The sequence below is a fragment of the Peromyscus leucopus genome, chromosome 8a, assembly GCF_004664715.2.
Source record: "Peromyscus leucopus breed LL Stock chromosome 8a, UCI_PerLeu_2.1, whole genome shotgun sequence".
Taxonomy (NCBI): Eukaryota; Metazoa; Chordata; class Mammalia; order Rodentia; family Cricetidae; genus Peromyscus; species Peromyscus leucopus.
Window position 1 is genome coordinate 36,490,739 of NC_051085.1, and position 15,349 is coordinate 36,506,087.

The 15,349-nt window shown below is 38.4% G+C and overlaps 1 protein-coding gene across 3 annotated transcripts in view; it reads right to left on the reverse strand.

Annotated features, from left to right (window-relative positions):
• The window catches only part of Vta1 (vesicle trafficking 1), a 58,246-nt gene that overhangs the window by 16,323 nt on the left and 26,574 nt on the right, over positions 1-15,349 (reverse strand). For all 3 annotated transcript variants that reach the window (XM_037200478.1, XM_028861520.2, XM_028861526.2), the window contains one exon: positions 6,222-6,330. In XM_037200478.1, the coding sequence (XP_037056373.1) occupies positions 6,222-6,330 (109 nt within the window). The remainder of the gene's footprint in view (positions 1-6,221; positions 6,331-15,349) is intronic.

The following is a 15,349-nucleotide window of genomic DNA, read 5'->3' on the forward strand; positions in this document are numbered from 1 at the left end:
TAAGAGGGTCATGGTGTCTCTTTACAGCAATAGAAACCCCAACTAAGACAGACAAAAATATACATGATCATTTCATTATATACAAAAAAGATCTTTCACAAAATGCAACATCCCTTTATTATAAAAGCTCCAGTGAGGCTAGGGATACAAGGGACATTCCTCAACATAATAAAGGCAATTTACTGCAAGTCCACAGCCAACAACAACTTAAATGAAGAGAAACTTAAAGTATTTTCACTAAAATCAAGGATAAAACGAGGATATTCCCTCCATTCCCATTCGAAGACAAATGAAGGAGATCAAGAGAATGCAAACAGGGAAGAAGACAAAGGATCCTTATTTGCAGATGATATGATTTTATACATAAAAGACGCTAAAGACTCCAATGGGAAACTTCTACAGCTGATGAACATTTTCAGTAAAAGTAACAGTATTAAACACACACACACACACACAAAAACAACAACAACAACAAAAAAAAACACCTTCTTATATACAAATGACAAAGAGGATAAGAAAAAAATAAAGGTAATATATCTTTCACAACAGCACCCCAAAATGTACCGGGAAAACTCTAACTAAGCAAGTAAAAGACTCATATAAGAAAAACTTTAAGGCACTGAAGAAAGAAATTGAAGAAGACACCAGAAGATGGAAAGATCTCCAATATGCTCAAGAATCAGTAAGATTATTATGAATATGACTATCCTACCAAATGCAATCTACACATTCAAGATAATCTTCATCAAAATTCTAACATAATGTTTCATAGAAACTGCTGAAAACAATATTCAACTTCATATGGAAACACAAAAACCTCAGGATAGTTAAAATTATTCTGAAAAATAAACTGTATCACCATCCCACATTTCAAGCTGTATTATAGAGCTATAGTAATAAAACATTATATTGGGGGTGGAGGGACACGTTTGATCAATGGAATTGAATTGAAGACCCAGATACATGCCCAAATACCTAAAGACACCTGATTTTTTTTTTTTAACAAAGATGCTGAAAATATGCACTAGAGAAAAGACAGCTTCTTCAGCAAATGGTGCCAATAAACTGGGTTGCTGCACGTAGAATGAAGATAGATCTGTATTTATCACCCTGTATCAAACTCAACCAACTCCAAATGGATCAAGGACCTCAACATAAGACCAGATACCCAGAATATAATAGAAGAATAAGTGAGGAATAGGAGGAATTGGTACAGCCACTAAAGAAACTAGCATGGAGGTTCCTCAAAAGTTGAAATTCAATCTAACTTCAAGACCCAGCTTGAGATAATGCTGCACCTAAAGATAATGGGCTATTCAAAATAAATACCAATGTCAGGTGTGCGATACCCCCAATGAACTGTTTGTCCAGGAAGCCCTAAAGACTACCAAGTCAATACACAATCTTGCTACCAGACCCCGAGGAGAAGACTCCATTACTAACGACATTATACATGTTGATTCCAAGATACAGATAAATCAAGCTAGAACTGAATTGGATGTTTCTTTCTAACATAAACTATAACTATAAATAACCTTTATAGTACCTCCTGAAAGCTGAAAAACAGGCTGTTAGCACCAACGTCTTACTTGGCTCTAAGCCCTACAAACTACAATATCATAAACAAAAACATAAAGGCAATCAAGATGTACTGAGTGGTACAATAATGGCATGAGAGTTATGGGAGTAACTACCTGATCTCTAACTGGATACGAAGTCAGCTCCACAGCAGGGAACCCAGGCCTGGTAATGGAAAACCAATCAGAAACCTGTGGCTCAATTTCAGGCCCTGGGGAGAACTTACTACTGCTGATTAACTTAACTGTCATGGTACAAGGCCTCCTTCTAAATATCTATATTTATATGTGTCTTAGTTAGCCTTTATTGTCAACTTTATATAGCCTAGAGTCACTTGAGGGTCTCAATTGAAAGTTTGCTCAGATCAGATTGGCCTATAAGCATGTCTACAAAGGATTGCCTTGATTATTATTTATGTAGGAGAGTCCAGCCCACTGTGGGCAGGCAGCATTAATCCCTGGCCAAGGGGCCCTGGGCTAGATAAAAAAGCAAGCAAAGTATAAGTTTCCAAGTAACCCAGCAAGCAGTGTTCTCCCATGGCTTCTGCTTTCAAGCCCCTGTTGAGCTCCTGATTTTCCTCAATGATGGACTATTGCAGAAATACAACTTTTCCTACGTTACAGAAATGAAAGTAGAGACACTCAAAGAAAAATACTACTCTCAGCCTAGCTCAAAGATGGTTCTCCTTACAACGAATGGTGGTGAATATGAGACTCATTGCTACTCAAGGTGCTAACTGAGTGGTTGGCCCCAAATAGGACATTTATATCACCCCCTGAAAACTCAGGGACCATCATGAAGAGCAGAAGAAGACTAACATCAGGAAAATAGGGAGGAGGTCTGGGAAATGCTAACTTCAGAGAATGACATAGCTAATGTGATCACAATCTCACAGCACCAGAGCCACCAATAACGGGCCTGGAGATGACTGGGCCTGTCCAGAGTTAATCATGGGGGAGAAGGGGCTCCCACCATCCTTCGGAATGATGGACTACTGACAGACTCTGGGGAGAAGACACATTCTCACTGATGAGCTGACCGCGTCCTGATGACTGGTTCCAAATCCATGGTTACACAAATGGCCCTTGTTCAAATTAGCCAGTCACAAAACAAACAAAAACAGACCAATGTAGAAGAGATTTGTAGAGAGAATGAAGGCAAAAGGGATCTGGAGGTGTTTAGAGAGTATGGGCAATAATAAAGCATCAGGAGACATTATGAGCATCAGATCACTAAGTACATGTATGAAACTGTCAAAGAAAACAACTAATGAAAGTTAAAAAAGCAGTGGTATACAACTACAAGGACGTTCCATAGCCAATGTGTTCAAAAACTAGTATTATTGAGTTATTTCTAGATTTTAGGTAATTATAAAGTTCTTACAAACATTCACATACAGTCCTTTGTGTAAACATATCTTTGTCTTTCTTTTGGGCAGCGGGTTTAATACAGTTCCTTATGTTGTGGTAACCCCTCAAGCATAAAATGATTTTGTTGCTACACTTCCCAACTGTAATTTTGCTACTGATATGAACTGTAATGTAAATATCTGTTATTTTTCTGATATTTCTTAGGCAACCCTATGAAAGAGTCATTTGACCCCAGAGGGGTCTGACTCACAGGTTGAGAACACCTGCTCTAGGGGAAATAACTAGACTGCTAGGCTTCATGTTAAGCGTATACGCAATTTAGTACCTTTGCTTTCCTTTTCTTGTAGCCATCTATGAGTAACAGCTGATCAGCATCCTTGACAGCACTAACAGGTCATTCAGTAAATTAGAGCTCTAGCTTTTAGTAAGTACACAGTTATCTTTTGGTTTGTTTTGTCCCACTAATTAATGATTTCAGCATTCTTCCTAGTGCTTATGTGGCACCTGTTAACTCTTCTCTTATTTTTTTAAATGTTTTTAACTGAAATAGAATTATATCACTTCCTCCTTCTTACCTCCAGCCCCTCTCAGCTAGCCTCACTTGAGTCCTTTCCATACACCTCAGGATCCTCAAGCTGATCACCTCTGTTCAATTAGTCTCACACTCATGTGTGTGCATGCACACACAGATGTATGCACATGTGTGTGTGTGTATATATATATGTCATATATATATATGTATATATGTGTAAGTGCAACCTGCTGAGTCTGTTTCTGTAGTTCTTTGTCTTGGGGTGAGACCCTGCAAAGTTTTCCTTTTTCCTTATTAACATGTTCCCTGATATTGCCATGTTCTGGTCTTCTTTACAGAGCCATTTCTAGGAGAGACTGTTTCATAGAACACTTCCTAGTATTCTGGCTCATACAATATTTCCGCCCCCTTTTCCACAATGGTCCCTGAGCCAGATACTCAGCATCATTGTTACATTTGACAGTGGATGCACGCAATCTTGTATATAGGTCTATATCAAACTGTAACTCAGAGCTAATGGGAAGGACCATATTCACACCTAGAGGTTACTAAAATGGGTTGAGAGAAGTACTTGCCTCATTAGTGTAAATTCATTTAGTGGGTGGACACAGATTAAGAATTATGCCTAAGAATGTTTCACAACAGCTGACTCCCCCCCCCCCCCCCCCGTTCGTTCTTCTAATTTTCTTCAGGTAATGTCTGGTTACATAAACCTGTCTGTCTGTCTGCTCAGAGAAATCCTTCTGCCTCAGTCTTCTTGTGGGCTAGAATTATAGGCATAGACCTATACATAGAACATTTCTACTAAGTATTAAAAGAGCAGATAATTTTCAACCTATTTAAAACAAGGAACAGAAATGGACCATAAATTTTCAAATTTTATTTATGAAGTATAACATTTGTTTATGTGTATCTTGTCAGATATGTCCAAGTGAGTGCAGATACCCATAGAAGCTGGTAGCTGGGTCCCTTGAAGGAGACACAGGTGTTTATGAGCTGCCCCGTGAGTATAACAATTTAATCCTCCCCACAAAAAATTCTAGAACAATTTGAGTTATGAATATCATCAACACAAAAATTCTCATTACCATAGTAGCAATGAATGGAATTCATCTGTGTAAGAAAAAAATAACACATCATGGCCAAGTGAGGTTTATTCACAATGTAAAGTTATTTCAAAGTTGGACACTCTCGTCACTTTATTCAACACAATAAGAAAACGAGTTAGACTGTAGTTGGCCAACTCTGACAAACACAATATTGAACATAACTATGTACACCTGTATGCCCACTGCCCACAGTCATTTCTGCATTGTAACAGCAGAACTGAACATCTGCACTAAGGCTATGTGTGGTGGTATTGTGTTCCCCCAAATATTGTGCACCCTAATAAACTCATCTCGGGTCACAGACAGAACAGCCACTAGATACAAAGGCTAGAAAATGGTGGCACTCACACCTTTAATCCTAGCACTCCAGAGGTAGAAATCTCTCTGGATCTCTGTGAGTTTAAGGCCACATTGGAAAAGGTCAGGCATGGTGACACACGCCTTTAATCCCAGGAAGTGAGGCAGAAAGCAGAAAGACATATAAGGCGTGAGGACCAGAAACTAGAAGCATTTGGTCTGGTTAAGCATTTGGGCTTTTGAGAAGCAGTTCAGCTGAGACCCATTCTGGATGAGGACTCAGAGGCCTCCAATCTGAGGAAACAAGACCGCTGAGGATCTGGCGAGGTGAGGTAGCTGTGGCTTGCTCTGGTTCTCTGATCTTCCAGTTCACCCCAATACCTGGCTCAGGTTTGATTTTATTAATAAGACCATCTAAGATTTCTGCTACAGATATGTGGTTCATATCCTTATACACTTATATATACACTTATATCCTTTATATATACTTCCTGATCCATTAAGAAAGCTTAGTGACTCCTACTGTAAATAATCACCTCCACAAATGCCCCCAAATCATCTCATAAAATGGAAGCATCATCTGGATTATTCTCACTTCAGCGAAAATGGTATATTAACTATATTTCTAGTAACTGTTTTTAAAAAAGGGAGAAACATTTTTCCCTTCCATATTAACTACAGGTCAGATAGAAATAACAAGATTTTCATATTTTTCATGATTAAATTGTATAAACCCACTTACTATGTAATAATATTAAAATTCTCCTGTACAAAGATTTTCTTTTGTAAGTCAAGGGCAAAACACTGTATTATAAATTGTGTGGAAAAGAGACTATCTATATATGAGTACCCTTCCTTCCTTCTATAAAAAATAATCTCTCTAAAGTATTTACTATCTGAGCTTTGGTAGGATCTAGGAAGATGAGTATATGGAAATTAAAAATTCACTTTCCACTTTTGTATGATCTGTAATTTTTGGAGCCATGTAAAGTATTACCCTGTTCCTGGCCAATACAGAACAACTAAAAATAACACACAAAAACATCACAGCACTAATACAATATTCACTGGGGTTTGGGAACACTTCTAGGTCACACCAAAAGCGGACTGACTTTCCTATGCAGAGATGAAATCTGGGCAGATATAGGAGACAGTGAAGACACTTGGCTGAAATGGACAGACAGCACCTGTATGGCTTTAATCTCAAATGTCCCTAAGTTCCTGGTTTTATAATTACTGTAGATGAAATAGTCACCAGTATCATCTGAAAACCTTGAAATCTGAAAACTCAAGATTCTACAGAAACATTTCTACTTAGGACTCATAAGTACATACCGTTATCTTCGTCTATTCCAACAGGGCCTGCTTGAGGAGTCTCCCCATTCTTTAAGCAGTTATGGATATACGTTGCCTTCCACCTTGCATACTTTCTGTGTTTCACATTCTAAAAGGGAATATATTTGTAGCACCATCAGAGCATGATAAAATACAAACGAGAAGTACTAACATGGGCTAAGTCACATTCCTGAGATGCAATCTCTATTTGTGGGGTGCAGTGCTGAGAGTCTGACCATCTCTACATTCTACTGCTGATTCTTCCAGTGGTCAGGGCTGGCAAACTCCACGAGGTCTTTTCATTAGAACACTATGGCATCACATCACAAAAAAAGGCCGCAAGGGAAGTGTCTGTGTGTCTTGCCAGCAAAATTTCTATCTGTTGGGTTCCTAGAGAAATAGGTTAAATGGAATTTTAAGCTAAAATAAACAAGACAGAGACAATAGATAACTTTTTTCTATAGAGATACATACAAAGCCATGAAAATAAAACTAAGATGATAAAAGTGATATGTGGTTAATTTTCACTTCTAAGTTGTCATATGCTGCTACCTAAATGCTTGATCTGACCACCTGAGTTCTCAAGTGGGGAGGGAGGGTTTTATTCTGTTGTCTAAAGAGGAACTGCAAATGTCTCTCACTAAGGAGCCTGAACTTTCCTGGGTCAGCCCCAAGGCCTCCTTCCTGTCCCCTCATTCAGGTTTGACTGTATTTTGTTCCATTTCAACAAGTTCTCAAAACAACTGTCCACACTTGGGTCTTCCTGGTTTTACTGTTCAGCTCATTGGCACGTGTGCTTGTTTTATTTCCTTTCAGTTCACTTGGGTCACACACTAAGTCAGACAACTTGAATGTACCCACCTCTTTAGTGGCATGGGTCTGTATATCACCGAAGAGGAGCTTCTCTTGCTAATGTCACCAATAACCTATTTCTCTTGGGCAAGCCCAGTGGACATTTCTAGCCTTCCCTTGTCAAACCTGACAGCAGCATATTAAACCCTGGGCCATTTCTGTTTGTGAAACAGTCAGTCCCATTTTGGGACTATTTTTTTCCTTCCTTCATTTTTTGCTACCTAAGCCCCTATCCAGGTTCCAAATAGTCTGAAGGCTCCTATTCTAGCAGAGACTGAAAACTAGTGGAGCAGTCAATGTGACTCATATAGGACCTTAAACATCGCTTATGTTTGCCACAGTATCAGCAAAGTTACAGAAACCCATTATTTCTAACTTCTTTAAACATAGAGGCTTTGGACCACTGGGATTACCTTTATTTGGCAGTGTACCTGAGCTGGGTGGCAGTTCCTTCAAATGATGCATTCATGCAGATCCATTAACCCGACATCTCTCGCCTGCTCTTCCACTGCCCTGTCCCTGTATTCCCCGCTTCACACCATCTTAGCATTTATTCTCAGGTACACTGGGGTTAACTCATAGCAGCCCATCTTGCTTCCCTATACTACTTACACAATTCCCACAAGCATCAGGACGGCCGTCATTCAACTTGTTTGTATTTATATAGCTTCTGTTGTCTTTATTCATCTTAAACGTATGTAACTAGCCTAAATTTGCTTCTGACAAGTATCTGATAATGCGGTTATTTCTACTATGAAGTCACATATACAACTAAAATTAATCTGCCCCAAATTGCTTTCTTGATTCTCCCCAGTCTCTTCTTCTCAGTTAACTTGATTCATTGAAGACAGGTATCTGTGGGAGTCATTTTTAGCACCCCTACCTTATCTCTGCCCACTTCCATCTAGTTCACCTGATTTTGCTTTTGAAAATCATAATGTTCTTTACTCCACATTTCTAAGATTCCCTTAACCTCCTAATATGTCTCTATATTTTTAACCTATCTTCCCCTGTATTTTCCCCATCAAGTGCTCAGATCAATCTTCTAAAACATAAACCCATTCATAGCAATCTTTTCAGTGGCTTCCCCATGCACTTGGGCTATATATAAAAGTCTTTCCTACTTGGTTCATAACTGTCTAAGCTCCTCAGTCTTCCATATCCTCTTCACTCTATCATGCAGCTTTCTGGACAGTTTCTATCTCTAAACATGTCCAGGCCCACATATGCTGCTATCTCTGGCTGTTTCTACTTTTTCTCACAAGGTATATTTACTTACTACCTACTCATTTCTTATGGAGTGCATCAAATATTAATTCCTCACAAAGGTTTTCCTGCCCTACCCAATCTAAACTAAGTAATTAATTTTTTAACAATTGCCATAATTTATAATTACCTATTTATATTTATAAAACATTTTCTCATCTATAAAAACACATCACCAAAGGCAGTCTACTGTTTGCCTTCTGTACATGTCTCTGGTTTTGTTCTAATACACAGCAGCTGCTTAACAACATCTCCTATCAGATGAATGTGTGCTAACAGAAATGATCACTTTCTCCAGTAACGGAATTGCTTGGCTATGTATGCATTATTCAGGTTAGGAACTTCAAATGAATTGATTATATAGTTATATAGGACAATTTGAAATTTCCAAAGTTTGACTGCTGAACTTCTGAAACAGGGTATCATTCCAAGGCCTAGGCTGGCTGTCTAGGCTCGTGAGTGCTGTATAATCCAGGCTGGTCTTAAACTTGGGGCAATTCTCTTGCTTCAGCCTCCCAAGTGCTGGGATTATAGCACCAAGTACCACACCACACTAGTAGTTTCTGACCTACACAAACAGCATTAGCATATGGGTTGCTGTTTTTTCCCTTCTCTTTCACTGCCTTTAATAAAAACAAAGTAAAACCAAACAAAAATGTCAAAGCACTGAGTTTCTATTAGTTTTGTTTTCAAAATCCCATACAAACTGGGATTGATGGTGTACAAACACTAAATTATCTAACTCAAGAGTTTCTGGGTTTACATGTACACTTGAATCCCATATCTACAAATGACATTATTTTAAAATGCTCATTATCCTATCCTCTAGTTGTAAAATTGAAGTTATTACTTATTTTAAATATGCAGTTACTATGGATATTTTTGTAGTTTAATAAACATTTGCTATTAAGACTTTAAATTAGCAAGTAAGAGATATAAAGTAAGCCTGTGTTCTATTTGCCCCTTGGAGCTAATCATCCAACCACGAACACAGGAAACATATTACATCAGCTACAAGTAGGGAACATTAAACTTGTCTCTTGTGGTAAGTGTTTAAATACTTCTGTCTTAGTTAGGGTTTCTATTGCTGTAAGAGAATCCATGACCATGGCAACTCTTACAAAGAAAACACTTAATTGAGGTGGCTAGCTTACAGTTTCAGAGTTTCAGTGCATTACCATCATGTTGGGGAGCATGGCAGATGCGGTATTGGAGCTGAAGTGCTACATCTTGCAGGTGACAGGAAATCGACTAACAGTCACATTGAGGGAAGCTTGAGCAAAAGAGACCTCAAAGCCTGTCCCCACAGTGAGATACTTCCTCCATCAAAGCCACACCTACTTCAACAAGCCACGTTCTAATAGTGCCACTTCTTTTGGGGACCATTCTTTGAAATCACCACAAATTCAGAAAGAAAAAAGTATGCTAAAGATCCCTGGGAGGAGAAATGGTATTTTTGGTTTGGTCTTTTTAAGACAAACATGATGTGAAAAGGTGGAGAGAAGGGCAAGGCCAGGCTAGAGAGAAAGAAAGGTCTATGCAGTCAGAAAGTCGGAAATAAAGAGAAGTTAAAATGAATGGAAACTCAATCTGGATGGGTAAGAAGATTATGGGTGAGTTGAATAAGAGAAATCCAAAACAAGATTAAAGTTTTAGCCAACAACTTTTTATCACCCTCCAGGTTATAAAGCACTTTTATACACTTTCCTATTTGGCCCTCCACAATCATCTTGAAGTGCAAGCAAGTTATATTTTACTTCCTTTACAGGTGAACAAAACCCCACTTTGGTCTGGCATTCAAAGCCTTCCACATTAATGATTCTGCTTTAGTCCCAGTCATGCCATTTCCTGCATGCTATTTCCTCATGCTATTCTCCCTTTTCTACCATGGTCAGCTTGTGGTCAAATGTCTCCTCTTCTTCAAGGCTCAGCTCAAATATTTATTCCCAAATAGCCCCCTGGGCTTGCAGGAAGTTAGTAATTACTTGTTATTTCCTTAAGGCAGACACTACGCTAACTGCTGAGGGAGACAAGATGAAGGAGACAGCACAAATATTCCATACAGTCCAACATGAAGGCCCACCAGTAACTGCCATCTCTAAATGTGAGCCCTTTCATCCAAAGTTCTGCTCTCAGCTTCTGCTGGAGAAGAAAACACACACTTTACTTCCAAGAAATAAGAAAAAAGGCCTGGGTCTCACGGTATCCCTGGTGGGCATGTTGTCAATGGTCAGAGATTTCTACAAGGTCCTACCATTTCCATGCAGGGGATCCAAGGAAATAAGCATCTAACACCCAGCTATTTGGAGAGACCATATTCAAACCACAGTAGTAAGATATTACTTCTTCATCCTCTTCACTTAGAGCTGATCAATCTCATTATTACTTAGCTATCAATGGTCATATTTTAGTAATAAAACCAGGCACACTTTGGCAAGCTGCAACGATCATGATACAACTTGTAATTCAGATGGAAATATATGAACCAAGGGGGAATAACTTTAGAAGGTCAATTACTTAATGTGTATTTAGGATGCATCTAGTAAAAAGAGGATACTTCTGTACACAAATGAACTGCATCTTTATGTAAGTTAACCTCGTCCGCAGATTGACTGCCTAAGATCCACTCCTGGTTTCACATTGTGAGAAGTTTAAAGTGCCCTCAGCACCATTACTAAGGATGTAAAGTTTTAAGAGAATAGTAGTTTAAGTTAGAGGGTCTATATTAGTAAACACATGAAAAAATATTTCCAACAACAAAGCAAACTTTGTTTTTAGTCCCTATTTTCCAAAACCCTGCATGAATAATATATAGCAGAAATTTCTGACAGTTTTAACTTGAGTTAACAGACATCTGAATGCTGTTGTAAAAATAGAGAATGTTTGATGATGCACAGTATTTTAAGAGGAAAATTTCAAGATGTCAATATTTGTAAAATCCATTCACTCTTTTGGCTGATTAAGACATCCTTTCTGGGAAACAGGAATTGTTAAAGGAGCTTTTACTTCTGTCCCTGGCCCCAAGTTCCTGTTTTGTAACTAAACTGATGAAAATCACTGACGATGGCAAATTTCACCTGGTAGAGTCAGCAGGGGATATGAAGCTCTCCACTGAATTCTCAATGCACTGCCTGGCCTAGCCCTCAGAGCTGCTCGACTGGTAGGAGAACACAAAGCTGGATCAGGTGTTCTCTAACTAAGTGCACACAGGGATGAAAGGAGATTTAATTACAAACAAAAACAAATTCGCCCCAAGCTTGCAGACTTAGAAAAGCCAATATAACCAGTTTCTGGCACACAGACTTCACTTTCAGGAGAGCCCTAGTGACCTTTAGTTCTTCCTCCCTGACTTTTTGTCTTAAACTACCTAGATTCAACATCACAAATATCCTCATCACTCACGTTGACTGTGTTAATCAATGTTAGTATTTCTGAACACTTCAGTACTCTCCCTATACTACATGGCACTTTCTACTCATTCTGCACTTTCTGGACCCTGAGACCTTGTATCACTCCCATTGCTTTAATCTCCATTTGTATTTGGTTTACGGGCTCTGCAGGTCTCGTGATTTTCTTTTTTCCTTGATGACATTGCAATCAATCCTTTATACGGGCTTGTTCTTGTTATACATGGCCTGGACTTCTACCAATTAGTCCTTAGATACCTCTTCTTCCCCACTTAACCTTGATTCTCTGTTCCAGGGTGATGGTTTGAATCAAAATGGCACTCATAGACTCATATGTTTGCTAGTTCCTAGTTGATGAACTGCTTGGATTAGGAGGTGTGCCCTTGTTGGAGGAGGTGGGTAGCTGGAGGTGGGCTTTGAGGTTTTAAAAGCCCAGGCCAGGCCAAATTTTGCACTCTGTGGATCATGATGCAAAGCTCTGAGCTCCAGCACCATGCTTGTCTGCTTCCAGCCATCATAATAATGGACTAACCCTCTGAAATTGAGTAAGCCCCCATTGAAGTACTTTCTTTTATAAAATTTGCCTTGGTCATGTTGGCTTTAAACAACATATATAAAAAAGTCCCAAATTTACGCCTTCTTTTAGATTCTTTCAAACCTCAAAACCAACACATCTAATTAAACACTTCACTTCTAGGCTTGGTAGCCTCCCCCTCCCCCATCCTCCATATAATTTTCTTACTTAGAGGCAATATATGAGGGGCAGCCACGTTTTAAAACCTAGTAAAAAGGATCAGATTTGGGGGAAATATTCTTTTTATTAGGAAATATTTTCCTATTAGAAGAAATAAATTCCTAATAAACGTATAATGATCTTGTAGACCTCAGTGTTATCTTTCAACTGACAATAAGCCATTGATCCCTTCACTAAATTTGTTTCTTTTCATGTCAATTCTGACATGTCTGAATGGCAGTTCTCTTTTTTATTATTTGCTATTGCTCTGAGGTACTAACTAGGCTAGGCTTAAACTAGGTTGGCCTGGAACTCATGATCCTCTGTGGCCTTTGCCTCCTGAGTGCTGGGATTACAGTACGCTACCATATATGGCTTGCAACACCATTCTCAACAGCTGCTCAAGGCCATGCTCTCAGTCATGCTCTTATCATCTACTTCTATCAGTGATATGACAGACACACACTCAGAATCCAACTACTTGTCGTCATGACCTCCACTGCAAAGTCAGGTCTGAACAAGCAATATCTTTCATATTGATTATTTAATGTCTGTAGCATGAATCTTAAATGTTCTTATTAATAAAATCAAACCCGAGGCCAGTCTGTCAGATACACTAAGCCTATAGGCTGAAGATGATGCCCCAACACTGTGGAGAAACCTCAGGTGACTGCCCAGGCAGCTGGCTGTTTCTGTCAACTCACAAATTTTTTGGAAGTTGCTTGCATGTACTTCCTGTTTTTTATTTTTGTTAGCGAATATTATTTCCTTCTTGGGTCTCTGAGGGAGTTGAAGATTAGTTAGTTATGGTTGAAGATTAGTTACTTATAGTTGAAAAATTAATTAGGATAGAAAGTGCATTAGATACATCTTGGATTTACCAAAATAGGATAGATAATGGAATTATTTTCTCTGATTTGTCCAATACCTGTTTAGGTATTTATTATTTGTATATATTGTATATAGTTATTGTACTTTTGTATATAGTTTTTCTTTTGTTAGTTATAACCTTTTGCTTTTTTTTATTAAAATAGAAAAGGGGAAATGTGGTGGTAATCTAATTGTACTGAAATGTGATTTTGATTGTATGTTAATAAATAAAGTTGCCCGGGGGTCAGAGCTATTAGAGCCATAGCAAGAGTGTGGCGGTGGTGGTACACGCCTTTAATCCCATAGATATCTGTGTGTTCAGGGATATAGCCAGCATTGGAGACATATGCCTTTAAGACCTAGGGGGCTGTACATTCAGACAGTGACGAGGCAGTCACGTGCTCGGGTTTGCAACCAATGAGAAGGCAGAACAAAATACTTTAAATAGATGAACCGACAGGAAAGAGAGTCTCCTTCGGGAAGCTGGGACACCACAGGCGGAAGGGTGAGATTTTAGCTCTGAGCTCTGACCTCTCGGCTTTCTCTTTTGCATTATTTCTGTGTTTCTTATTTAATAAGACGGTTGGTTACATCTATAAATGTCCTTGTCTACTGCCCTGAAAATAGTAACTGTTTAGATAAAGACAATTCTTAGCCACTATGCTTGAATTCTCCCTCCTCATCTTAATCTCTATTATTCTCCCTGCTATTTTCCATTCAGTCACAGAATTCCCCTTGCTACCCAGCCTTGATGAGTAGTTCATATTATCTTCAGAATCATTATGGTACTTGATAAAGAGTATGAATTCCATATAAAACTGCCTCCTCCTGGACTATCTGTGTGGTTTTTTCCCCTCATCATCTTTAAGGTTTTGCTAAAATGTTGCCTGATTCTCAGCAAGGCCTTTCCAAATCAACTTACTTACAAATTCTTATTTCTACCTTCGATTTGCCAATTACAGCTATTGAAATATAGCAATAAACTTTTTTTTTTTTGTTAAACTTGAATATACAATGACTTGGGGTTCAGTGGATAATGCTGAGGATATTGATAAAATCCCCAAGTTATAAAAAGAAGTGGAAAAAAAATTCCTGAGAGGGAATTTACAGCTTTCAGAAAATTTTCAAAGCAACCGGAAAAAAAAAAAAACAAAAAACTAAAAAACAAACAAACAAACAAAAAACCAAAAAACAAAACAAAACAAAACAAAAGGCTAGCAATCTCTTAGTGCTTACAGCACATTTACTTCTGGTCCCTAAATTATATCATACAAACAAATGATGGTCTATGTAGTGCCTGGAACAATGAAATATAGTAAGAAATACTTGAGAAACAAGCAATAAAAATTGTTATAATAGTGACTATATACTGAAGTACTTGTAATTACTTATTACATACACTTTCTGACAGGTTTAGACAAGAGTTTTATAGGTGCATAATTTTCAAAGCAACCATAATCTCACAAAACAAGATTTTAAAGAGGAGAGCAAACTTTTACTTCAAAAATTAATTAAAATTAAATCCACATATTAGAATTTATCTATTCTATTATCATAACATTGGTATCTATGTTCAAATATTTAATAATATAGTTTCATTAAACTTATGAGGAAGTTTTAACAACAGTATGCTGTGGGATGTTCTGTATGGCAAATGTGTTGCTCTGATTGGTCAATAAATAAAACACTGATTGGCCAGCGACTAGGCAGGAAGTATAGGCGGGACTAACAGAGAGGAGAAAAGAAAGAACAGGAAGGCAGAAGGAGTCAATGCCAGCTGCCGCCAGGCAGCATGTGAAGATGCCGGTAAGCCACGAGCCATGTGGCAAGGTATAGATTTATGGAAATGGATTAATTTAAGCTATAAGAACAGTTAGCAAGAAACCTGCCATGGACATACAGTTTGTAAGCAATATAAGTCTCTGTGTTTACTTGGTTGGGTCTGAGCGGCTGTGGGACTGGTGGATGAGAGAGATTTGTCCTGACTATGGGCCAGGCAG